General features: G+C 49.3%; 1 protein-coding gene across 3 annotated transcripts in view; it reads left to right on the top strand.

Moving 5' to 3' along the window:
- The window catches only part of SMOC2 (SPARC related modular calcium binding 2), a 154,437-nt gene that overhangs the window by 70,251 nt on the left and 57,193 nt on the right, over window positions 1-26,993 (top strand). For 2 of the 3 annotated variants that reach the window (XM_032407467.1, XM_032407466.1), the window contains exons 5-7: window positions 1,353-1,400; window positions 4,507-4,557; window positions 5,809-5,883. In XM_032407467.1, coding sequence (XP_032263358.1) covers window positions 1,353-1,400; window positions 4,507-4,557; window positions 5,809-5,883 — 174 coding nt within the window. Of the gene's footprint in view, window positions 1-1,352; window positions 1,401-4,473; window positions 4,558-5,808; window positions 5,884-26,993 lie in introns of all 3 variants that reach the window. The other variant, XM_032407464.1, reaches the window with a different exon arrangement.

The raw sequence follows: 26,993 nt of genomic DNA, 5'->3' as shown, positions 1-26,993 counted from the left end.
TTTTTCTATGCCAGGGGGTTCTTAGCTGAGGTAGAATCCTGTGTTTTGAAGCCTGGAGGCCATGGGTCGTTCCCCCAGGGGCAGAAGGAACAGCTGGGAAGTGGGCACACCGCGTCCTTCCCGTCCACTGGAGGACTGAAACTTCCAAATGCGCGTCACTCAGTTGATTCTTAGACTCACAGCAGGAGGAGTGGGGGCGTTTCCTCCCGAGCTGGGTGGGAGGTCCACGGTGGACCCACTGCTGGAGAACGGTTTATTGTGTGTGCATTTTGTTCCTTGAAGTAAACCTGCTGACTTAATTTTGGGAAAAGATGTGAGAACCTGTCACCTTCATGTGATTTCCACCAGTATTTCGAGAGAATGAATGGTCTGTGCAAGGTTGTGTTAACTTCTCTCTCCTGTGAGATCCTTTCCTATGATGAACTGCTGCTGCATTTCCTATTATATTACTGTTAAATTCCAAGAAACAGGATAAACATTCTTAAATGTCATGCAGTTTATATCTTTGGCATAAATGTTGGTTTGTATTTCAACGTCACATTCAAAATTATAAAACAAGTTAATGGGTTTCACGTTCTGTGTCGTGAGATGTTTTTGCTAAGGAGTGCACCCCAGCATGAGACTGTGGTAATTCTAAGTGAATCCTGCGTGGACGATTCTGAACACAATCAGCAGGTAAACTCCAAACTCATTCTGAACAGAATTTTCTTTTTTTTTATTCCTTCGAGTAGATGTAATAATGGCGAGGGAAACAGTGCTTGTTGCGGTTTTGAGCTAATGGGGAAGAGAGAGCCACACCTCACATTTGTAATGCAAACCTCTCAGTTTAACATAAATGTTAGACGTGCTCTCCTGAATTATTTCGACACCCTTCATGTTTTTCCTGCATTCTTCCACAAAAAGGCAGTTCCTCAGTTTTCTTTCCCGTAGGACGAAATCCAGCTGAAACCAGGGTTTTATTTATCTTTGGTCGCATAACTTTTTATTATTTTAAAAATGTTTCCCTTTTTAAATCTAATTCATTCTGCTGCCTCAATATGGCAATGTATGTTAAGGGGATTAGGACAATTTTCAGGTGAAGAAACTATGATATATTGCATATTAGAGTGTATGTCCTCATATACAAGGCCAACTAGTTAGCAGCAGAAGTAGGAACTGATCTTCGGTTTGCTAGTTGAAGGCCTATGACTGCAGATGACGTTGTCACCTCAGGGTACTACATGGCTCGTGTAATTCAACTAGGAAATGACAAGCACTGTGAACTAATCAAAGTGGAACCCAATATTTGCATAACAACTATTGATGACCATGTGAGGGCCAAAAATAATTTATTCCTTATTTTCCCCCTTTAGGTTCCGTAAATGAAAAGGTACCCCAACGGGAAGGCACAGGAAAAACAGGTAACTATCTTAAAATGAATTTCTATGATGATAATATATAACAGCTAATTCCATCAATGCCTTAAGTTAAAATTTAAATGTGGACTACGTGATAGGGAGAGCTGACACAGTTAATTACTTATTCATTCAACACACATGTATTTGTCCCTTTGGATGGCCAGGGATCTGCAGGTGCTGGGCAGGTAACCCCCGCACCCCGCGTGAGGGCCTCTCAGGCGTGGCTTGTGCGGGGACCCCCGGTGCTGGCAGGTGCCTCCTGGAGTCTGTACCTGTGGGGCGGGCTCCCGCGGGATGTTCTGCATGTGACTGTGGAGCACGGCACTCACTGCGGGCCGCCGAGAAAGACCTCTCAAAGCTTCCTCATGAGAAAGAGGGGTATGCTTTCCCGCCTGTGACCGTCACCTGCTCTGGGACTGGGGCCAGCAAGAACCAGATAGAGCAGCTAGCCGTCTGCTTCTGGAACCACTCCGTAGCACCTGTCCAGCTCACGCGGGCTGTGGCGCACCCCCGGGGCCTTCCACGAGCCCCACGTTTTCTCTTTGCCCTTCCCGCGGTCACCGTCCTGTGGACCCAGGGATGTGTTTTCTGCCTTTATCTTATATCAACCTTTAAAGTCAGAAGTCGCTTTCAAGACAAAATAAAACATTTTTAGTACCAAAATTTTAGGCAATTCTATTTTTTCTGACGTAGGTTATAGTATATGACCCAGTAATAAAGGAAAGTGATATAAAGCCAAGGAGCCCTGAGTTTCACTCAAGTCCATTCCCACAAGCATGCACTGAGGCTGTGGCAAACACGGTCCCTTCCTCGGAGGACGGTGGGGTCCCTTAAGTCATGAAGATCAACACAGGATGGGCACCTGGGACAGCGTCAGCCTGTGAGGACGGTGTATGAGGGGGCGTGGTGGGAGCGTGGGCAGAGCAGTCTCATGAAAGGGGAGGCGGTGGGTGGGCGTGGAGGGTGTGGACGTGGGGGCGGGTATGATGTGGGGTAGAGCAACCTCATAATTGGGGAAGATAGCCCGTTTTCTAGGGGAAAGACAGTTGCAGGCAGAGTCAGAATGCTGGCCGGAGTGAGGGTTTACATTTGGAAAAGAATGCTAAATGAACAGCTTGGATTTGGGTCTGTAAGGTCCCAGGGTGGGCATGTCAGTATTTTCTAGAGAGGAGGAAGGGACAATATTCATGATTACAAACATCAGTCAGATGCTCAAGGGCAGAGCTGACAAAGGAAACGCTTCTTCAGACGCGGTTTCCTGATGCAGGGCCTTGCAGCACATTGTTGAACCTGCTGTGGAAGTTAAAAAAAAAACAAATCCCTAGGGAATTGGTGTGTGGGCACAGGAATTGGTATGTGGGCAGGAATACATTCCTTTTGCTGAAGGCTCTTGATCTACAGACATGTACACAACAGAGAAAAATGCCTGAAATTCAGCCACACATCTGGCTTATAGATAAAAACGAGGCCTTTGCAAACTCTAGTAGGGAAAACAGAAAGCACACAGCTCTCCACAGTTTTGTTTCATTTTCTTGAGGCTGAGTTCAGTAGGTGCTGGTGCGTTTGTTACATTGGGACAGAACTACACACAGCCCCCGAGCGTGGACAGTGGTGGAGGGGGTTCATGCTGACAGCAGGGGTAGGGCCAGGGCGGAGACATGAGGGCCCCTGGTGCTGGAGTTGGGGGCTGAGGGAGGCCTGTGGCAGCTCCCTCAGCATCATCCTCCCCACGGTGCCCTGAGCCTCGCCCGCTGTGAGTGAGCTGGGCTGAGTTTTTAGGTTGGCTCGGACCCAGGGATTTTGGGAACAGGCTGGTGGCCCCACAGTGGTGACCTGCCTAGGCCTCAGTAAATATGTCCAACACTAATAATGTGCTTGATTGATGTCATTTCAAAGGACTTCTAAATATGTTAAGTATACTGTAGCTATGTCCCCATTTAATTTTAGTTTCTGGAAGGAGATTACAAAATGGTCAATGGGTTTACAGTTACTATCAGTATTAGAACTTGGGTTTCTCAAATAGGCAACATTACTTTTTGTTTTCAGTGTTCTGATAGAAAGGAAACATTTTTTCCCCAAAAGATTGTTCTGTGTTAAAGTTTTTAAAAAAGGCTTTTTGGTTTTCCCCCAAAAAGAATTTATGAGAAACTTCATTTTTATTCTTCAGACATCTGGGAAAGTCATGAATCACAGATAAGCCTTATGGCTGGTCCTTATCTCTCCCACTGTTTATTGTATTTTAATCCTGAAATTATTATATAACAAAATCACATGAGCAAGCTTGAGTGAAAAGCACCAGACTGGCTCTTGGGAGCCCCACAAAGTGCCTTGTGACTGCACCCCTGGCAGGGGCCCCGCTCATCCAGAGCCGACTGCCAGCAGCTCATTCTCCTTGTCTTCCTGCTATGTCTCAGAACTCTCTAGAACTTTATGCCCTACCAGGGAACCCACAGTCAGTTTTTCTACAAATTAAATAAAGATTATCCACTGGGATCTATGCCTCCAAAGAAATGATACAGAGTGATATTCTAACCCACGCCTGTCCCCAGCTCTGTGACGTTGACTCTGGTCCCTCCATGGGTTCCTTCCTCCAGCTCCTGCAGGGGTGACGGAGGGGCTGATGGTGCAGGGGTGCGCAGGGCAGCAAGTCAGTTATGATTATTTGATCCTTGCCTTGCACTTGGGAAAATGGGGCAGGGGGCAGAGCAACGATATCTGGCTTCCCCAGCCTGCCCCAGCCCGTCCCTCTGGTCACCCCAACTCACTGACTCTGCCGACGTGAGCCCCCTCCCATGCTATGTTCCCTGGCTTATGTTATTTCTGCGTCTTCCTCACCTGTCTGAGCTGCTCCAGCTCCCAGGGACTGGCCCAGCACTTCCCTTAGGGGCCCGGTTCCCAGCCTGCACTCCCTTTATGTGGCAGCTCACCGAGGCTGCTGTGCGGTTTCAGGGAGCCCCTGCCCTCCGCTTACCTGTGCACCTTGGGGGGGGTGGTTTTTGTTGATGTGTGGGGTGTATGCAAGCCCTCAGCTTCCATCCTGTATGCACACTTACTGAACTTACTCTCATAATTGTAGTCTCCTTGCAAATCTTTTCCGTTCTGAATTCAGATGATGCCACAGCTCCAGCGCTGGAGACTCAACCTCAAGGAGATGAAGAAGGTGAGCCCGGGACAGAACAGGCTCTGGCTGGGGGAGGACGGTGGGTGTGCAGCGGGGCAGGCATGGGCCTGGGAAGTGCGGGCGAGTCACGCTGCTGGGAGTCCACTCAAAGTGGACTGGATTTGGCCACTTGCAACTTTATGAGGGCTCCTGCTGTCTTTCCTCTGACTTTGGAGCAGGCTCGTGAGTGTGGCCATGGTGCTTTCATATAGCACAACCCAAAGGTCTTTTTTTTGAATCGAAATTTGAGTTGAAATTGTATAATTTGGATAACATAAAGTATTTTATTTCAAAAGGGTGTAACACATACATCATGTTCCCTGTTCGTATATCATGTCTTTCCCATCATGTGTTCACCACAATGCGGTGCATGAGACGAGATGTGTGAGGTCACATGCATGCATGTGTTTTAAAGGGTTTTTGAACTTTGTAATCATGGCAAGGATGGATTTCCTATTCTTAGCCTTTCATAAATTGTCTTCGGTATTTGCCAATGGGTCACAGATTCTCAGTTTGAAAGGAATGAGGGTTTGAAGACAAAGTGTAAGGAATGCACATGATAAATAAATCAGAGATTGAAAGGTAGAATTACATGGTGCTCTGTAGAGAACAGGAATAGGAAAGGCTCACATCTGCGACATGTGTCATTAGCTCACGGAGTCCTCAGATGCCGCTTCACAGACAAGAACACTGATGTCACGGGTCTGAGGTCACAGGCTCAGAGCCGCAGAGGACGGCCCTGCCGCAGGTTCTCAGGCCCTCAGTGTGACTGACGCACACGGCTAACCCTCAGGGGTTTGCTCAATGGTATTGCAGAAAAGGATGTGTTCCTGAAATGTTTTGTGCAGAATTATATCTTCCACGTTGTAGTTTGTACTGAATCTTCCCTGAGCAAAACCTCCTGTGTTGCATGAATACCCATCTTTACTGCATGAGGGTCTATTTCTGTCAGGGCTTTTCTCTGAAACCCACTTCTTTTCAGTGGAGCCAGTCTGGATCCATATAACTTTTATTTACACTTCCGGATGAAGAAAGGGGAAAAAAACATGCTCAACTTTTAAAAACGTGTATTATTCTTTCCTTTTATCTCACATACATAATCATTTTAAGGGTTTCTTTAAAAATGTACGATATGTATTTATTGAGCACACTGACTTTTTGGCTTTTAGGTTACCTACTGAGATCTTTAATTAAGAGACTGTGTTTTCATGATGCATTAAAAATAATTATCATTTTGTTTTGGTTTATTAGATATCGCATCACGTTACCCCACACTTTGGACTGAACAAGTTAAAAGTCGGCAGAACAAAACCAATAAGAATTCAGGTAAAAGGGGGCCCAATGTCACTTTGTGAGGAGTGCTTTAATAGACGTAGGAAGTGGTTTTGTTTTCTGGAAGTTAAGCATGTAGTCCTTTTTCTGCAGTTTTCAGTGAGTCATGCAAATAATTCTTGTGACTTGACCACCAAAATATAGTTCAGATTTTAGTGCTTTTATTAAATGTTCTGAGTTCTTTAAAAGGGTTCTTTGAAAATGTCAAGCAAATGATAGCTTCAGGAATAAAAATAGAAGTATTTGATAATAGGTGTTTGTTTTTGACCTAATTTCAGAGATGTCCGAACACTTGGCTAATTTAGTTCAAAATTCTCAAAACTATGTGGATTGATTTGCTACAAAGGAGTGTTTGGCAGACTTTTACGTTTTAAAGCTGTTTTGACGTTTGGAGAGGTGATGGGTTGCCTCCTGTCTGGTTCGCGACTTTTGCTGGTTTTGCGAAAGCAGACTCCTTCTGTGATCTTTGTGCTTAGTGGATTGTGTGTGTTTCCTCTGGCCTTTTCAAATGATTTTTTTTGTATAAATACTTACTGAAAGAAAGTGTCCTTCCAGGTTTAAAGTATCCAGCTGCCAAGGGACCACAGACTCTGTAATAACAGGAATGTTCTGTGATGGGCCTCAGGTAAAAGCCATTAGCATTCACAAAAGCAGCCTTAGAACCACAGCTTGGCTACCTGTGGTTACATGTTTTCCTTTCAAGAGTGTTTTAATGCCCATTTACAGAAAAAAAAATTCAAAAGGTTTCTCAAAGTTCAGGATACCAAGAATAGTTTGATTCTCTTCCCCTACTGTGCCCTTACGCGCACCCCGAGGACTCCTGATGGGAAGCCCCAAGTCTTGCTATTTTGCAGCCACCTGGAAGCCCCAGGGCAGACTCTCTATGGTGGGAATGGTCACTGACTCACCACCCAGAAGGCAACACGGAGAATGGGCCGCAGAGGCACAATTGGAGGGTGGGCGCGGAACATGTCCGATGCGTTCTTCTTGTGCGGCTTCTGCCCATGACGTTCCCTTTCACTGCCTCACTACCTCCAGCCCCACATCTTTTTGTTTTTTCTTTTTATTTATTTATTTTTTATTGTTATGTTAATCCCCATACATTACATCATTAGTTTTTGATGTAGTGTTCCATGATTCATTGTTTGTACATAACACCCAGTGCTCCATGCAGAACATGCCCTCTTTAATACCCATCACCAGGCTAACCCATCCTCCCACCCCCCCTCCTCTAGAACCCTCAGTTTGTTTCTCAGAGTCCATCGTCTGTCATGGTTCGTTTCCCCCTCTGATTTTCCCCCCTTCATTCTTCCCTTCCTGCTGTCTTCTTCTTTTTTTAACATATAATGTATTATTTGTTTCAGAGGTACAGGTCTGAGATTCAACAGTCTTGCACAATTCACAGCACTTACCATAGCACATACCCTCCCCAGTGTCTATCACCCAGCCACCCCATCCCTCCCCCCCCACCCCCACTCCAGCAACCCTCAGTTTGTTTCCTGAGATTAAGAATTCCTCATATCAGTGAGGTCATATGATACATGTCTTTCTCTGATTGACTTATTTCGCTCAGCATAACACCCTCCAGTTCCATCCATGTCGTTGCAAATGGCAAGATCTCATCCCTTTTGATGGCTGCATAATATTCCATTGTATATATATATACCACATCTTCTTTATCCATTCATCTGTTGATGGACATCTTGGCTCTTTCCACAGTTTGGCTATTGTGGACATTGCTGGTATAAACATCGGGGTGCACGTACCCCTTCGGATTCCTACATTTGTATCTTTGGGGTAAATACCCAGTGGTGCAATTGCTGGATTGTATGGTAGCTCTATTTTCAACTTTCTCAGGAACCTCCATACTGTTTTCCAGAGTGCCGGCCCCACATCTTAACGCTCAGCTACGTTGTTACTGCCCAGGACGTGACCCGCACCCCTTCCAGCTACAGGTCCTGCAGGGCTGAGATGAGAGGGGGAAAAATCCAAAGGTTTGACTATCAGATACATGTGTACAAATGGCAGGGAAATCTAAATCATATTTCTAGAATTCAACTTTTTTTTCTCAGAAGTGATTGGGAAAAGATTTTCCTGTTGTATAAAGATATCAACATGCATCCTTCTCTTATGAATTGTAGAAATGGGCAGTTAGTTTTGTTCAATCTTGTCACCCTAATTCCAAAAGTGATCTCATTAGGTTTGCCCTGTGGCGTGTGATTAGCACATGGGGAATGAACAAAACGTTGTATGTTTTCCGTGGATCTTGGAAGCTTCTCATGGGTGAAGCAATGTGGCATTCCCCAAGCTTAACTTGAAGAACACATGTAAAATTATTCTGAATAATGTCCCCAGTAATGTGCGTTTTTCTATAAAAGCCATTTGAGTTGTCAGAGGACATGATTTCAGGTTTTGACAGAGTAAGTTGCTTGTGAGCTCATGGAGCAAGCACGTCTCTGGGTTTCACTCATCACGGGCTCTTTTCAGGCCAACAGCAGGCCAGGCTGCCAATGCGTGGTGGGGCTGAAAATGATGTTTCAGGAAATGCCAGTTTACCTAAGTCACCCTATACTGTAATTTGATTTAGGTCAGCCTAAGTGAGCAGAACACAAAAAGATGACATTCAATTGACTTATGGACATGAGGCATGAAATTACTGGATTCTGTCAGTTGTCTAGATATAAGTTCTTTCTGAGGGTCCAAAAAAAGACGAAATTGGTATTTTATAATATTAAAATAGTATTTCATTAATTAAGTCTAACAGTGAAACAGCAAACAACCATAAGGTTTGGATAACAACCACTGTTCTTGAGGTTTCAAATGTAAAACGAGCTTCATTTGTATTTAATTTTAATTTTTTATTTCTTTAATTTTTAATTTTTTTATTTTGAAAGAGAGGGAGAGAGAATCTCAAGCAGGCTCCGTGCAGGTTCCATCCCAGGTTCCTGAGACCATGACCTGAGCCAAAATCAAAAGTCAGAGGCTTAACCGACTGAGCCACCCAGGCGTCCCTAATTTTTATTTTTAAAAGATACTTTTACTAATGATCTTCTATGATAGAAGTAGGCACATTTATTTAATAAAGCACAAATAATTTGTGTTTTATTATTCTGTATTCTTTTTAAAAATTAGCTGTTTGTCCTTACTTATTCATGCTCTTTCACGGAAGAGGCCAGACTGGGAGTGTATTTCTCTTGCTCCGATGTTTCTTTATCAATTAAAAGTCCCTCTGTTTTTTTCCCCGTGAGTTTGTGCTAAAATAATAGAATATTACTTCTGCTACTAAATACGTAGAATATGATTGTGTAGTGAGTGTGTATTGTGGGCCTGTAGTTAGCGCACCTTGGAGCGTTCGGTGAAGGAGTTCACCAGGAGGGACCTTTCCTGCAGAGGACAATGTAGTACTCTTGTCTTTGAACATGTGCACATAGTAGGTACTCAAGGAGTGTTTATTAAATTAGTAAAGAGTTTTACCATCAGAGGTTCCATTGGCTCTCTGATGGTATCATTACATTTTTTCCTAAAACAAACTAAATGAAGCAAACAACAACAACAACAACAACAAAACCAGATAAATAACTAGAAAAGAGAATTAATTTAAGTTCAGTTTGACCACTGTACTTTTATTAATCAAAATTCAATATAAATATAAATGAAATAGTCTCTTGGTGATTCATTTAGCAAGAAGAGCATTGCTCCCATTATGTGAATCATTATACATCAATGAGTAAAACGTAAAATTGTGTTTTAGTTAAGAATGTATTGAGCACCTGGGTGGCTCAGTCAGTTAGGCGTCTGCCTTCAGCTCAGGTCATGATCTCAGGGTCCTGGGATGGAGCCCCGCGTCGGGCTCCCTGCTCAGTGGGGAGTCTGCTTCTCTGTCTCCCACTACTGCTCCCCCTGCTTGTGTTCTCTCGTGCTCTCTCTCAAATAAATAAATAAAATCTTTTTAAAAAAAGGAAGGTATTACTCAGTTTTCCCTTTCAATATAAAATTGAGAGTTTCAACTACTTTCTTGAATCATTTTATCATATTTTATTTCTATCCAATAAGATATAAAACTTGATCACAACATTTTACCACAGAAGAGGTTTTGTAACATATGGTCTTTGAATCATGTAAAATTCATTTATAGAATGTGAAAGGAGTAAGAGGTTTCTGAACAAGAAACCTCTGTAAATATGCTCTCATACTAGAGAACAGAAAGTCAGTATTGTTTGCAATATTGATCAGAACTGAACAGGAGTTTCGGGAAAACGGGTCGATTTGGAGGCTACAGATCATGTATCTCTGGAGCTAGAAGGGACGGTCGTGCCCTGTAGCCCAGCCCCCTCATTTTATGAATTAAAGGAAAAGGAAAAAAACAATTCTCAGAAAAATGGAGAGACTTAGTGCCGTTTCTGGGATTTCTTCAACTTACTGAGTACATTTCATGGAGAAGCCAAGCTTTCGGAAATGCCTTGCACAATGGATGGGCTTTAGTGCAGTTATGGAATCTTACAGCTAAAGAAGCCGCAGAGATCATCTCATTCAACCCATTTAATGTAACGATCGAAGAAATGGACCTCAAGACAGACACGTAATTCACTCCAGGCAGACCAGGTGGATATGTGTTTTTTTTTAATGTGCTGTCCTGTAAGAAGAAGCCAAGTTGCATGGACATAAGCGTCTCCGCTCGGAATGTTCCAGTGATCTGTGAGGCTTACTGAGAGGACGAAAGCCCCACAAGGCTGAGGCGAGTGCAGGTGCACGCTTGACGCCTGGGCCGGGGGTGAGGCTGTGCGGTCCCCTCCATCAGTCCTGCCTGTGGCTGCCCCTCGGGTGTGCCCACTGCTCCTCGGGACTCCTGCCTTCCTTCACGCTGAGCTCTGCTCCCTCAGTCTGCGTTCCTCTGGGGACATCGGTGCTGCTGGCCCTGGATCGCCCCCGCCTCCTGAGCCCTCCTTACCTTCCCACATAATCAACACATTATGGCTCTCCTGTCTTGTTGAGTCACGGCTCTGGGTTCCTTACGGTTTTTAACAGTACTTTGGTTCCTTGTGTATGAGCAGATCCATGAACCTACCCTGAGCCCTCCGACAACCCCATCACCCAGCGGCCCCACGGTCTCGCCGCTGTCCGCAGCCTCGTGCTCTGGCCTCCAAGCAGCGCGTGCACATGCGGGGCCCTCCACCTTCAGGACAGGCTCGGTCTGGGGGGAGACGGGCTGACTTGGCCACGTCCCTCTTTGAGCTTGCAGACACTGTCTTTCTTGCTTGAACGTAGGTGTTAATTTTAGATATTTACCTCGGGTCTTTTTCTGAACGTATTTTCACCAAAGTAAGTAAAATCTTATCGACCCCGGAGATGACTGTGATTGAGTTAGGACTGCCATGGCCATCCTCCTCCCAGTGTCGTATTTGGCTCCGGGACGTCAGAGCGATCCCCTCTGGACCCCGAACGCACGCGCGCGGAAGGGCTCTGTGGGTCAGTGTGATGCGCTGGAGGTTTGGGGGCGTCGGCAGACGTCCACTCACCGCTTCCCGCCGGTCCTTCCCTCCTTCGAGCAGGGGAGCTGTGTGCGAGTCCCTCGTGTGCACTCCTGCCCCGTCCGCTTGGCCCTCAGAACAGGCCAGGGGGGCTGGGGCTCAAAGGGGAGTGGGCCTGCACTGGGCACGGGGGTGGACGGAACTCTGGGGAGCGCAGAGCACCCTCTCCCCGGGAGGGGCTGCGCAGGGGCGACAGGCGGGTTTTAATTTGAGAACCCGGAGGGTTGTATCCGCTGATCCCGGCGAGGCTCCAGCTCCCCTCAAGCTTCCCACCTCCAGCAGGGCCTGGCTGCCCGGCTGCACAAGAGTTCCTGGGTGAAGCAGAGACGGGCGAGGGGGGCTACGGGGACTGAGAGACGCAGGCGGCCCAGGGCGGCATCTGTTTCCAGGGTGTCGGTGTCGGGGGCCGTCATGCGGAACGTCCAGGAGCTGAGACAAAGGGAGGACCCCCGGCGAACAGCATCCAGCTGGCTGCAGCCGTCAGCCTCTGGAAGGAGGACAAGGTCTGGGGAGGCTGGAGGCCCCGGCCTGGGGTGCGGCTCGCACTGCCCTTGCCTGGAGGAGCAGGAAGGCAGCTCCGGGCTGCAATCTGTGGCTTCGGCTGCGTGAGAGCAGAGTGAGGAGCAGGACCTGGACCCGTGGCGGGAAGGCCCCTGGCAGGCTCGTTCTGCTGGCGGGCGAGCTCTGTGTGACTGGGGCCTGCACCTTCGCTGTCACCGTGGGCCCGGCCCCCGCCGGTTGCCCCGAGGGTGTTCTGTCTGGTGGGAGACCTTACGCCTACTTCTCCTCTGAGTTCTGTCGTTTTGGGGCCTGCCGGTGGATTCTGCAGTCGTCCACCTGGGCCTGGGCGCTGTCGCCTCTGCCCTGAGTCAGCCTCGTGGCGCAGCGGGTACGCGCTCCCTTGGGCAGCGGCTCCACTGGGCTCCATTACCACACAGTCCGCGGGGAACAAAGCAAAAGCAGAGCCCAGGGGGGGACAGAGACGGACTTGGTGGCCTGAGTTGTCTGCACAGTGATGTGGCTCAGGCCCCGCCCGGCGCCCCCACCCTCCTGCCTCAGCTCCTGCCCTCGGCCCGGCCTGCGAGGCCTCTGTCCTTCAGGCCTCCGGCGTTCCCTGCCTTGGTGACGGTCCCGCCTCCAGGGACCTGTGATCACTGGCCAGGGAGACAAGAGACCAAGTGGCTAGTGGTTCTGCAAGTTGGAGAGGAAAGAATTATACGCTGGGAGCTGTTAAACCCATCAGGAAACCCAGCCTGAGCTCTGTGCCCACCAGGCTGGTCCAGTCCAGGGTTCCTGAGCTGGGGGCTACCAGGACACGTGGGCCCCAGAGCTCACACTCCCCTGTCACGGGCAACTGCCCTATCCCCCTCTCCGGCACAGGAGGAGGTCCCTGGGGGTCTGTCATACCAGCACCTCAGGACAGAATTCCTGCGACCGAGGCCCCACTAGCCGCCTCCACGCAGTCCCGGGCCTGCCCCTGTGACCGGAGCCTGAATGTGGAGCCCAGCTGCACCCCCAAATCTCCCAATCGCCAGGGCCCAGCAGCTTCTGACTGACGTGGAGCCCAGCTGCCTGGCCACACCCTAGATATTTCTGAGTGGTATTTTGTAGATGAACATTTAAATCGGCCGGCTCCGAGTGAAGCAGGTTGCCCTCAAAATTCAGTGGGCTTCTCCCAGCAGGACGGGGGAGCCTCACATGTCAAGTGCAGGCGTGGCATGGGGGCGGGGGGTGACCTCCGCATCGCCAGGCAAATGACGCGGTTGCCCTCTCAGGGAAGACCGAGGGAACCCTGCCGCTACTTGCTTGGGGCCCCCACGTTCCAGTTAAGTCCCTCCCCGAATGTGGACACTGACTTGTGCCTGGGGGCAAGCGGGACTCAGGCCCACAGTGTGTCACGTCCGGGTGGTCAGTCGGAGGGTGTGGGCCCAGCATCAGGGGTGTGCCCGCTGCCCTGCTCAGGGAAGGTGAGGGGTCGTGACCTTTCTCTGTGTTGGGGCAATAGGCTGACCTTTCTGGCCACTGCCTTTAATGACCTGGGGCTGCTGGTGGATTGAGCCGCGCCCGCCGTGGGATGTGCCCCGTGGGAGACAGTGTTGCTGCCCACGGCCATGAGCACAGAGGCAGCCTGGCCCCTGGAGCTGTGAGCACCCGTGCGGGTCCCGGATGGCTGAGCTCTGCTCTCGGGGCCCAGGTCACAGTGCTCCGCTTAGCCCTAGTGGGGCGCCGACCCAGGGCGCCGTCCAACCCTGGGGGCCGTGGGCCTCGGGACGCCGGCAGCCTCTTGGAGCAGCTCCGAGGGAGGGTCCACGGGGCAGACTCCGTGGCACTTGGTGGTCTGTCACTGTTTTGCATCCGAAGTCGGCGGTGCAGTGTGTCTTTTCTCTCTCGGCCTGTGGCTCTTCCAAAAGCCGGGCGCCGAGATGGCCCTTTGGAGACCCCAGGGGGGAGCGCAGCCTGGGGCCGGGTGGGCAGCCTTGAGAAGCCTCTGGTTTCACTGGTCTTTTCAAGTAGTGCCTGTGGGCGGGAGGAAACGTGGGGCCCGTTTCGTCCTCTCTGACGTCCTCCTCCCACTCGGGAGAAAAATGTTTCCTCCCTCCTGAACTCTTAAAAACGGCTCTGTTTTACATCCAGGGGATGTCCGTGATGCCCACGATGTTCCACGGTTTTATGGGACCCCCTCAGTGGAAACATTCTTCTGCTTTCTTCAGAGTTGATAATTTTTGTTTTATTGCACATATTAAAATTAGTGCCAGAAGATAATTATCTTTTGATTCTGCTTTAAATCATGGTAAATTGCATTCCCTTGGGAAAAAGTAATACCCATTATGTTTTCTTTATCGTTCCTAAGTTTTAAAGTATTCGTTCTCCCATTTTCCTTTTTATTCTGTTTTTCAAACACAGGATTGCAATAACATCAAGATACCAACTAGATTCTTAAGTGATAAAATCTCGGTTATTTGCAGAGATTTAAGTATTAAAATAAATCCAGTAACTTCTTTTAAATGTGGACTGTAGAAGTATATTATTTTAAAAAATATTAATTAATGTACCCAAAAGTGTGCATAACTGAATTTATTCAATTTTTCCAATTGTAAAGGGGAGTTTTAATTTGAATCATGTGTAATTCTTAGATTTCAGTATCCAAACTGTGGTTAAATAACCGGGATGCAGCATTTCAGTGTGAGTGCAGGAAATAGTAATGAGAACAAGCACATCACACCCAAGCTGCTTGAAAACACGTGCCGGCCGTGTGTTTATCCAAGCTTCATGCTCTCACCATGTAAAGATGTGCATCTACTTCTCCATTGAATTGATGAGGTCTGGTACTAAATAGAACCATAGCTACAATTTAGAGAAAGCTATGCATCTGGCAAAGTGTCATGTGTTTTAATGGATAATGTAATCTAATTCGTGTCTCCAAAATCCCTAAGTAGCAGATGCTTGGGATTTAGCCCAGATTTGGGGTTCCAGATTTCCTACCGCTGCATTGCAGATCAGACAGGTGTGTTTGGTTTCAAAGCCAGTGGGCTTGCCATGGAATGACTTTGGTCCCATTCTCTGGAAGTTGTCCCTGTGCTTGAGAGCAGACTGGGCTGCCTGGCCGTGGTGCATCTGCTGTGAGCTCTTGACCGGGTGCAGGCCTGGACTCTGGGGGAGGGGGGCGGCCAGTGAAGTGACGTGATGGGAAGTAGCACTGGGCAGAAGCAGGTGTCAGGCCAGTGGACGGGCCACAGGTGTGAGGACGAGGAAGGTGTCAGCGTCTTCACTCTGGAAACTGAAAGCAGAGCTGCCCCTTCCTTGCCATTTATGGGGTAAGGGATGCCCTGGGCGAGCGGAGGCGCCTGCAGAGAGGCAGGTGCGCTGCGTGCCGTGAAGGGCTCTGGGGCGCCATGCACACACATGGTGTGCGTGGGAACACTGCAAACAGAGCAGGTGACTGTCCCTTCTCTGGGTGGCTGCGAGTTAGCTGTGGCCTTTCTTCCAGCAGAATCTCAGCTGCTGCGAGAGCCTCCCTTGGCCTCTGTGATGATCTGAGGGCACAGAAGGTCACTGGGGCTGGTTTGGGGTTCCCTCTACGTGACCCTCATCAGCTCATCTCTCTCTGTGTGTCAGCATCTCATCTTCAAAGCGTAGTGTGGAGACCGACCAGGCAGGAGTCGGACCATGGGTGTGAAAGCCCTGCCGGCCAGTGGGGTCATCCGTGTCAGCAGTCCCAGGATGGACTAGTTCCCAGTGGCTCACATCTCAGGTCAGCCTCAGACTTTGCAAATAACAAGAGGATGCTCCTTGGGAATCCTGTGCATGTGTGTTCATTGTAAAGTTACTAGAGACCCATGCTGAGAAATCAGGAGCGAGAAATTGTAAGGACAGGACAAATAACAGATGCCCCGAGAGAGGGTTTGCTGGTTGCAATGAAATTCATGGGTTGTCTTGAATCCTGGTGTGGTTTGAAGGATGAACTTGAATGAAATGTCTCTCCTTGTTTTTCATGCTTAGGAATAGAAATTTGACAGAACAGATAACCATGATCTGTCTCTATGGTCTCCCCATCAGTTAGATTAAAGACTAAATCAGAATCAGTTCAGCTCATGAGCAAGAGAGGGTCTTCTTGGAAATGACTCACAGTTAAACGAGATTAGATTTCCTGCCTTCGCCGACAGGGAGAGCAGAGGGGGCCTTCTGTCCATGGCTGTCCTCATCGAGTGCGTCCGCCTGTGCCCTCTCCCTGCCTAGCTGTGTGCAATTATTTGTGTTGGGTGAGTAGTATAGAGCTTTGCTAGCCCTACACTATTTCTACCAGCAAATCTTTCTTCAAGATGGGGCAAAGTTGAAGTTTTTGGTAGAGTCTCTGGGCTGTGCAGCTATCTCCATCTAATTCTAGAACATTTTCATCATTCCAGCTAAACCCCAAGCCCCATACCCACTAGCAGTCACTCCCCTTGGCCACCCCAAGCCCCGGGTAACACTAATCTACTTCTGTCCCTGTAGATGTGCTCACCCTGTGCATTCACGCAGATGGAGTCAGGCAGGGTGTGGTCTCTCGAGCCTGGCTTCCTTCCCTCAGCGTGCTGGTCATGAGGCCCACCCGAGCTCTAGCAGGTGTCTCCATGCCATCCCTGGTCATGCCTGAATAATGTCCCATGGAGTGGTGACCCACATTTTATGCTTCCCTTCATCAGCTGATGGACATTGGGTTGCTTCCGCTTTTTGGCCAATGAACAAGGTTGCTCTGAACATCTGCGTGTGCATTGTTGGGTGAATGTAGTTTTCCCTTCCTTCGAGTGCCTAGCTGAGAGTAGAATTGCTAGGCCGTACGGTGACTCTGGACTGAACGTCTGTGGGAACTGCCAGAGTCAGTGTATTGATTTGGATCCTCGGGAACGCAGGAGGGTTCCAGTTTCTCCTCATCCTCTCCAATACTTGTTACTTTCCATTTTTTAAGACAATTACAGCCGTCTGGTGATGTGTGCTGTCTCGTACTATTACAGTTTTGACTCACATTTCCATAGTAACTAAAGACGGACCCTTTCATGTGCTTGTTGGCTACTTGCGTATCTTCCTTGGAGAAACGTGTATTCAAATCCTGTGTGCATTTTAAATATTTGGTTATTGGCCATTTTATCACTGAGTTGTTAGACTTCTTTATGTTTTCTTGATTCAAGTTTCTTATCAGATACCTGATTTGCAAATATTTTATCCTGTTCTGTGACTTCTTTCTCGATGGGCTCCTTTGAATCACGAGGGCTTTTATTTCTGATGAAGTCCAGTTCATCTGTTTTTCTTCTGTTGGTCGTGCTTTGGTCCTGCCCTCAGGAAACCATAGGAGTTGAGCCCCGTCCGGGGAAGAGAGCAAGCTGCAGCTACCCCGGGGCTCCCGGGAGACGCCCCCCACCCTGATGTGGCTGCGGGAGCAGCACGCCTCACATGTGCGCCACATGCCCGCACATCTTCCTCTTACCTGAGATTAACCCGAACCTTGAGGTTAATCCCGCTGGATAATTTCCTCCCTTCACTGTGAACAACTTCTTCTTCTCCTCCCCTTCTTCTTCCTCCCCCTCCTCCTCCTCCTCCTCCTCCTCCTCCTCCTTCTTATTTAAAGTAAGTGAATCTGGTTAGAAGTTACACCAACAGGAACTCTGAATAAGGGAAGAGTAAGAGGAAATGCTATAAAAGAAAAAAAAAACATTAAGTTTTGCATGGTACAAACTTACCCTAATTCACATTTAACCTGCTATTGCACATGTGATCTGTCCACCTTCCCTCAGTAAATACACTTTCCTGGGCTCGGCCGTCGTGTAGCTCACCTTAGTGGAGAAAGTTTCCTTGGGCTTTGTTCAACAATCAGATGTTAACACAGTGTGTTTGTCTGCGAGGCCTGTCATAACGAAACCCCACAGAGTTTCTCTCTGTCCCGGAGGCTGGGAGTCAGGTGCAGCAGAGTGGGCTCCCCACGAGGCTCTCCTCCTGGGCGTGCAGACGGCCACCTTCCCTCTGGTGCTCGTGTGGCTTTTCCTCTGCAAGTGCATGCTCATGGGGTCCCTTCCTCTTCTTGTGAGGACCCCAGCCAGATCACGGCAGGGCCCCACCCCCATGGCCTCCTTTAACCTCAATCAAAACCTCCTTAGAAGGTGATTATATTAGAAACCCTATCTCTAAATATAGTCACATTGGGGAGCGGTTGGGGCTTTAACATATGAATTTTGGGGGGACACAACTCAGTCCAAAACATATAGAATTATTTTAGTGTGACTTGCATTTGGATGTTTTGCACCAAAAGCAAAACCTATCGGTAAAAAGGCTCAGCATGGAGGTAAAATTCACCCCTGGATTGTCTCCTGTTGATGTACATCTTCAACCACACCTCTTCATCCTTCTCTCTGTGGTCACCCTAGATGCTTAGTGTCTTTCTGTGAAGAAGTTCCTTTACAACAGGAATGACTTTGTGGTCTGTAAAGAAGAGTGATTCTAACAATCGTGCACCTGGGTACGAGCGTCCTCTTTGAGCTACAGTGACATGGATGAAGACAAAGTTGACAATTTCCCCCAAATTTAGCTTTTGCTTTCATCCCCACAAATATTTTGTATAAAATAGGTATTTTCAATTGGTGATCCCCCCCCGATTTTTGTGAAAACCAACCAAGTACAGTTCACGTCAACTAAGAAGAAGTTCACGTATTTTATGAAGCTACCGAAATGTGTCGGCCACTTAAGCCAGTGGGGACTTTCTCCAGATGCTCCCATATCCCCACACTGGCCCTTGATGTGGGAGCTGTTGACGACTCACAACTTCGGTGCAATTCTCAGTAAGACCTGCTGTGGGTGAAATGCAGCCTCTGAGATTTTATCACAGATCCTTGTAATAGATAACCAGCCTTTACTTCGTACATTTGTGGGTTTAATCACTGAATAATTGTGCGTTTAATTTTAGTTTCAGAAATGAAATTTCTAGTTCAGCTAAAGGTGTGAAAGGAATTGCCAGCTTTACCGTCAGTCCTCGACTCGGCCGGTGCAGAGCGAGACCGCCCAGGACGCGGGGCGGTGCGCGGGGTCGGTCCTGCCAGAAGGCGCACCTGCTGGGCGCGTGTTGGGGAGACGTGGGGAAGAGGCTGGCGACACACAGCAGAGTCTTCATTCCCACGTAGGACTCGACAAAGAATGGAAAGAGAAGGAGCTCCCTCTAACCACATTCCTGCTACTCACCACTGTTTGACCTTAGCTTGGGAAGCGAGGTTTCCAAGATTCGTCCTGGCCAGTGGCCGTGTTTTCTCTCTTGCCTGGAAACTTGGAAATAAGTTTGTTTTCATGTTTTGTGTTACCCTACCACAAGAGAAAGGAGGATGTTTTCTTCATTTTGGAAGTTAGTTTTTGAAACAAACAAAAAAAAAAAAGAAAAGAAAAAAGAAAACATTTTCTCTAAAATGCTTGGTTGGGAAGAGAGTTTTTTATTAGCTCAAGATTTTTTTTAATTTGAAGCATTTTTCAGTCGTGATGTGTTCTTATGATTGCTGAGGTATTGTATCTAAAGCCATTGCTTCAAGTTTTGAAATAACCGCTTGTTACGACAAAGCTGCACAGGAAGTGGGGTTATGGGAAGCAGCACCTGTCAGTAGGTCACTTTGAACAAACACCTTTTCATGTGCTTATTTGACTGCTGGGTGTCTTTTCTCTGGTGGGGTGTCTGTTCAGGGCTTTTGCCCATTTTTTCAAGTTGTCTTCTTATTGTTGAGTTTTAAGTGTTCTTTATGTCTTTTGGACACAGTCTTTTATCCGATATATGTTTTGCACGTATTTTATCTCTGTGGCTTGTCTCTTCATTCATCCGGAGCGTCACAGTGTCGTTTGCAGGACAGACGGTGTCTGTTCTGACGAAGTCCAGGCTATCAGTCGTCTCTTTCATGGCTCACAACTCTGTCTCATCCAGAGTCTTCACCAAGCCCAAGGTCATCCAGACTCGCTCTGTGCTATCTCCCAGAAATTCTATAGCTTTACATTTTACATTTCGTCTGTGATGCATTTTGAGCTCATTTTTGTGAAGGGTGGAAGGTCTGTGTCTAGACTCATTTTTTGCCTGTGGACGTCCAGTTGTGTCTTTGTTGAAAAGACGGTCCTGATCCCCTCACATTGTCTTTGCTGCTTTTTCACACTTCAGTTAGGTGTATTTGTGGGCATCTACTTCTGGCCTCCAGAACAGTGCTGAGACATAAAAATGTTGAGAAACCGGCAACGGGGTGAGTAGTTGGCTGGGAATGGGATTGATGGTGAGTAAAGGCCTCAGAAGCAAGGATGGGGAGGTTACTTGTTGAACAGGAAGGTGCTGTGGAGATGCAAGCTCTTGGCCATGCTCTCTCCTGAATAAGCTGAAAAATCCTGACGGAGGGGTCCCAGTGGGTCCCAGGATGCTCCCCGCTCCCCACGACTCACAGCTTTGCTGCCCACGTTCAGTCGTGGTCTTTGCTAGAGGAAGCCCACCCTCCCCAGCGTCCCTGATGGGCTGCCGGCTGTGCTTCTGCTCCTCGGCGATGTGCCCCATGTTGCAGGGAGAAGAAGCGCTGAAATACGTTCTGTGGCGTGAGGTGGGGCGGCACTTACAATGGGCATTGTTCCCATCAGGACATGTAGGGTGTTTGCAAACCTGGCAGAAGGGCTCCATGTGACTCCAGAAAGAATAATTTGAAAAGAACATTTGAGGCGAGGAGACAATTGAAGATAACATAATTCTAGTTAGTATTTTAAACACTCTGTCGTAGATGGAAAATGTAACATTGCTATTTTTGGTGGGAACATTTCTAATGCTTCCTTGCATTTACTTCTGCCTTATTTACATATTCTTGGCAGGGTATTCTTTTGGAAATCTTTCTTCTTTTCTCTCTTCATGCCTTCATCTTTCCCAAGAGCATCTTGCTTGTGGGGACGTTCACCCCCCACTTTGGTGTGTCTCTGAATGGGGGGCAGGGAAGTTCAGGGCATGAAGCAGAACCCCTGTAGCAACTCGTTTTTGTTGGCAGACCCCACATGGGCTGCTCTTTACTTCACCTGCAAGTGGGCTCTGCCTGGGAGCATCTGGGCCTGTGTTTAGACTCGCAGTTGGAAACATTTCTTGCTTACTACAAAATTTTCAAGTGTTTAGTATAGGAAATATTGGCACAGAGGAAAATAAAACAAAATAACTTGTGAATTCCTAATCCAGTGATAACTGGGGGGTACAGCATCCTCATCTGCATGTGCCATGCTTGGACTTCGCAGGTGACACTGAGCATTTTCCGCGCCCCCACGCATCGTTCCGCCGTGGGACTGCTTACGGTCCAGCCACAGCCGTCCCTGTGAGCGGGGAGACGCAGGCCTCGGGGCTGGTCTGCTGAGTCTGCATCTTGCGGGTCCAGGAATCTGAGGCTTTATAACGTTCTCCAGATGATGGTTTTGCACAGTAATACTTGGGAGATGCTTTTCCACAGTATTATTTTCATGGCTTTATTCCACATCGTTGTATGATGTGACACAGTTTACTGAATCCATTTCTCAAGAGAAGATTCTTATACTGATGTTAATATTTTGGTATTATTAACAATTCTTTAAGGAACAAATTTCTTTTTTAAAAAGATTTTATTCATTTGAGAGAAGAGAGCACAAGCGGGGGCGGGGCAGAGGGAGAAGCAGGCTCCCCGCTGAGCAGGGAGCCCCAGGATCATGACCTGAGCCGAAGGCAGACGCCTAATTGACTGAGCCCCCCAGGCGCCCCAGGAACAAATTTCTTGATCCATTGTCTGCACATTTGTGATTATGTGCGTGGGAGACACTTCCTGAGGATTCCTCACGCTCTGGCTGAAGGAGACGCATGTTTTCCGAGCTCTGGATGCCCGTAGCACGGCCTCTGGACCATTTACTCCTGCGTAAACGCTGCGTAAACGCTGGTGTGCAGGAGCGGTACCTGGAATCACATCAGAGTACAGTTTCTGGTTCGCTGTGGGGGTGGGGGCCTGCATCCCTGGTGGGCCCCCAGGGGACGCCCGCGCCCCCGGTGCTGGGACCCCAGTTGGCGTGGTCAGGCTGGGGAGGCAGCAAAGAGGGTGACTGTTTGTCTCACTGCTTCAGCAGCGAGCGCTGACGTACAAAGAGGCAGTGTGGACCGTTTGCTGCATGTCCTGGTTTCCAGCTCAAGGGGCTTCGGGGTCACTCCAGGTTGTGGGGCCCTTGCCCCCTCCCCGTCTCTGCACCTGCTTCATTATCAAGCAGCCCTTCTCCATGTGTGGGCTCTGGTGGCTCCAGGGTTTTTTCGACCATACTTCCAGAAATCTAGTGGATTTTTTTTTTTTTAATGGAAGTCCCAGAAATTATTTTCAACTGACAATCTTGGGTCATCTGTCCAGCCCCGAACCAGCCTCGGGTGGAGGGATAGGGCATGCTCACTGGCTGTGCTGGGGTCCCTTGCCGGAGGCGGGGAGAGGGTGGCTGTGGGTGCCCACTACACGGGCTGACTGCTGGGGGAGTGGTCCCCTCACCCTACAAGACTAGGACGGGGTGCCTGGAAAGGAAGCAGCCATCACCAGGGGCTCTGGGGCCTCTTCTCTGAAGACAAGCTGCTTCTGTGGGGTGACCACTGTGCCCCCCACACCCTGCAGCTGAGAACCGGCCCAGGCTGGGGAAGCGGTGCTGGGGGTCACGGGGCTCACGGCAGGATGGGTGGGGGGAGAGTGGGATAGGTGACTGCAGGCCTGAGTGTCAGCAGGACAGTTTGGGCAGCAGGGAGGGGACAGGAGACATAAGCGCGCAGGACTACGGCGTGAGGAGGTGACGCGTGCCCTGTGCACTCAGACTCCCTCAAACCGCAGGACGCAAAAGAGTGGGAGCACTCCGGAGCGTGCGGGTCAGCGACGTGCAGCCCTGGGCACGGGCAGATGAAGGGGACAGATGTGTTCTGGAATGTTCCAGCTGAGTGTTTAGAGCTCAGGTTTGCTCCTGAGCGCGTCAGACTCTGTGCCCCTCACTCAGGGAAATAGTCTGTGTGGCGGCCCGGGGACGAGAGGCAGAGTGCAGCTCTCACCGCTGGGCCTGGCTTCCCTGACCGCCGTGAGGCTGCGCTCCGTGGTCTGTCGCTGCAGACGCCAGGGGGGCTCTGCTTTCCTAACCACCCAGGCGCCCCGGGCGCGATGCGCGTGTGAAGGCGGCCAGGAGGCCGGCGGCTGCCCTTTGCATCCCCTGGAGCAAACGTTGCCTTATTAGGGGCCTCGGTGCCAGACTTGCCATTTCCTGTGCACTGGGATCTGCAGAAGTTAAATATTTAGACTCAGCTCTGTTTGAACACTTCTGCCAAAACGTGTTTTTAGGTTCTCTCCCCTTGTCAGGGAGAGCGCGAGTGCATGGTCCTCCGGCCTCGCTGGAGGGTGAGCGTCTGGGGGAGGTGAGTAGAAGGGGCTGGGTGGGGGGGGGGCAGGCCCGGCCGTGACCCCCGGGGGCCAGCCCAGCAGGGTCAGTCGTCACGAGGATGGGACGGGTGGTCCACGAGCTCCCTAATTCTTCGGCTTCACGTCTAAACACAGTTGTTCTGTGACTGAAAATGAATGTAGATATCAGGTCACAAAATGAACATCAGATGTGTGTTTTCGATTCGCCTTTGATGATCGTCTTTCCCTCCTCGGTTCCGAGCGTGTCTGCTAAGGTCCCCACACTTGGGGCATGGCTGGGGTGAGGGGGCAGAGCCGCCTCTGCTGGGACGTGGGGACCCTCCCCACAGCAGCGGGAGGACCGCATGGACCCGCGAAGACCTGCCGTTCATTGCCCCTGACGAGGAAGATGGAGAAGCCCGTCGGAGGCTGGGTGTCTTCACAAAGAAGGCAGAGCCAAGCCGACGGCCTGGCTTCGCTGAGGAGAACAAAACACAGGCAGAACGATTTGAACCAGCCATAAACATTGAAAAATGAACTCTGCTGGGCAGTGTGAGGCCTTCCCTATGGCCGAGGGAAACCTGCCCGGGCGTTGGGCCGGCTCCCCTGGCTGCTGCCTGTTTGGGGACACACAGCTCGATAATCCGGCTCGTCCTCGGCCGGCGACCTCCAGAACTACCCGCCTCCCTCTTCGGGATGGCGGCCCTCCTGCGAGGCTGCCCCGTCTCCAGCTTGTGGTTCTGTCCAGGGACTGCACTCGAGCGCTGTGACCTCACTGATCTCAGCTCTCCAGGGCCTGACACAGCCAGACCTTCGATGCCTGGGGGCCGCGCGCCCACGGACCAGCCAGGCAGCAGGTGCGGGGCTCCCCCGCGTGGCCCGCGTGTGGGTCAGGCTGAAGCTCTCAGACTGTCCTGTGGGGGGACAGTGGTCTCCACATACACGGCTGTGCTGAGCAGCCAGGCGGGTGCGTGGAGCAGGCCTGGCTGGTCCCAAACATTCCACAGATTCACCGTTATTAGAAGAGTCCATAGACACATACCCAGCGCAAGGGTCTTCTCCTCAAATAATTTAAATTGGTGGGCTAATGCAGCATTGTCAAACTTTTTAGCGCAAGAACCTGTACATTCTTAAACCTTATTGGAGACCTCAAAGAGCTTTTCTTAACCTGGGTTGTAGCTACAAGTATTTATGGTCGGTGTTAAAGCTGACAAGTGTTTACTACCTGAGGACACAGCCTGTCTGTGTCATCACAAGTCACTTGTGAGAATCAAAAAGCAAAGGACACGTTGATATTTTACAGAAACGGTTCTGACCCCATGGATCCCCGGGGGGCCCTGGGGCCACATTTTGAGAACCGCTGCTCTAGAGTAGGGACAAGACGTGGACACATCACAGGCAAACAGAGGAGTCGTGTCTGTGTGGAGAACACGCGGACAAGCTGAGTGCAGTGGGAGGTCAGACAACACAAGTCCCTTGCTGGTGCAGAGAATTAGGGGAGTTCCCCTGAGGACGTGGGGCAGAAGTGAAAGAAGGGACTCATCAGCCTGAGGCCCATCTTGGACGCACACGTGTAAGCTTCCAGCCCTAATGAGAATTCTTGGCTCCTCGCCCCGAACGTCTACATTCAGGCCATTTAGATGCTTCTCCAAAAGCAAGTAGGGGGATGCACGTTATGTGCAGAGCCGGAAGGGCCCTTTCTTAAGGTTTCCGAGAACAAAGAAACCCTGAAAAGGAGATTCCAGCCACCGTATCCTTGGAGATACTTGTGTTGAAATGGCCATTTGCCCTTTCAAATCTGTCCACGTTTAAAAAAATATCTTGGGGCCAAAGTCCAGTTAGGGCGTCTTACTCGATCTGAGCGCCTCTGTTTCCATCTCCTCAAGAGCTTGCTGGCACTTAAACTTCATGACGTTTAGTTTTCTCCCCTCTTGCCCCAGTTACATAAATGCTTCTGGTTTCAATTGCATTAGCTGTCTTGGGTCCAGTGAATAGAAAAGTGACTGAAGAATGTCAGAATTTCTCACGGAGCCAGTCTCAGAGGGGAGGACCTGATACATGTGTCCTGGCCTCCCTGAGGTTGCCAGTGGGTGGGAGGCATCGCTGTCCTGCCCCTGGCCCTGGCATGCCTGCCAGCCACCCTAGCAGTCATCAGCTGGTTGTCACAGCATGAATGGTGCTCAGATCTAGCTCAGGGTCAGGTGCACCTATGCAACAAGGCCATGGACAGAAAGTTGGACCAGGGCACAGACGTGATGACACAGTAGTGCACTGTGGATGGAGGGGATCACTGCCTGTCCTGTGAGCTGAGCCCAGGACTGAGAGGCCAGCTTCTGGGAGACCACAGCTGACTCCACTGGCTCAGTCTTTTTAACCACATTTTGGGCTCCTGAGAAAGTGGAAGTACATCGCCTCGGGATTAACAACTTGGCTTGTGTCCTGCTTCCACCATGACTTGTTGCACAGCCTCGGGAAGCCACTGAACTTCCCTGCACCTGTGTCCATGAGGGGAACTCATGAGGGGTTTCAGTGCTTATTGCACAGGTGGTTAGGATGGAGGGAAATTACCAGGTGCTGCTGGTGGCTGTGCTCTGGGTAGAATGTCTGATCCGTGTGCCAGCAGTGCTTGAGTGGAGCTGAGGGGGCCTGGGCGAGTTATGAGGATCCTCACCTATAAGGTGGAACGAGAACAGTTTCTGAACTGAGTACCCATGAGTATCTATGACCAGGTATGAGCGTTCTGAGTATCCATGAGTATCTGTGAATATGTGTGAGTGTTCATCAGTATCTGGGATTATCCGTGAGTACTCATGACTATCTGAGTATCTGTGAGGACCCATGAGTATCTATGACCAGGTATGAGCATTCATGAGTATCCATGAGTATCCATGAGTATCTGTGAATATGTGTGAGTGTTCATCAGTATCTGGGATTATCTGTGAGTACTCATGACTATCTGAGTATCTGTGAGGACCCATGAGTATCTATGACCAGGTATGARCGTTCATGAGTATCCATGAGTATCTGTGAATATGTGTGAGTGTTCATCAGTATCTGGGATTATCCGTGAGTACTCATGATTATCTTTGAGTATCTGTGAGTACCCATGAGTATCTATGACCATGTATGAGCGTTCATGAGTATCCATGAGTATCTGTGAATATGTATGAGTGTTCATCAGTATCTGGGAGTATCCGTGAGTACTCATGATTATCTTTGAGTATCTGTGAGTACCCACTCCGCAGGAAGCCTGCTTCTCCCTCTCCCACTCCCCCTGCTTGTGTTCCCTCTCTCGCTGTGTCTGCCTGTTAAATAAATAAATAAAATCTTAAAAAAAAAAAAAAAAAAAGAAAACTTTGAGGTTGCCTTTCACTGTGGATGAACCCTCCGAAGACACTGGGGACACAGGGAAGATAGAGAGCGGTCAGATGGGAAGGGGTGTGATTGAGGATCGTTCAGCATCAGGGGGCTCTGAGAGCCAGCTGAGGCAGCTTGTCCTTGTCGTGGCTTCCGGGGCTGTGCTTTCCTCCTCTCTCAGGGGCCTTCGCCTCATGTTTCAGATTGGGAATGACTTCTAGATCTACAGTTACTCAAGTCTGGGTCTGTTGCTATGGGAAATAAATATGGGAAAAATAATCGGGATGGACACCTGTGGTTACTATTTTCTTTCCAAAGAAACCAGATCCATGAATTG

This window comes from Phoca vitulina, unplaced genomic scaffold, assembly GCF_004348235.1.
Source record: "Phoca vitulina isolate PV1807 unplaced genomic scaffold, GSC_HSeal_1.0 scaffold9, whole genome shotgun sequence".
Taxonomy (NCBI): Eukaryota; Metazoa; Chordata; class Mammalia; order Carnivora; family Phocidae; genus Phoca; species Phoca vitulina.
Note: the sequence above shows the minus strand (reverse complement) of the source record. Positions and strands in the feature narration are given on the sequence as shown.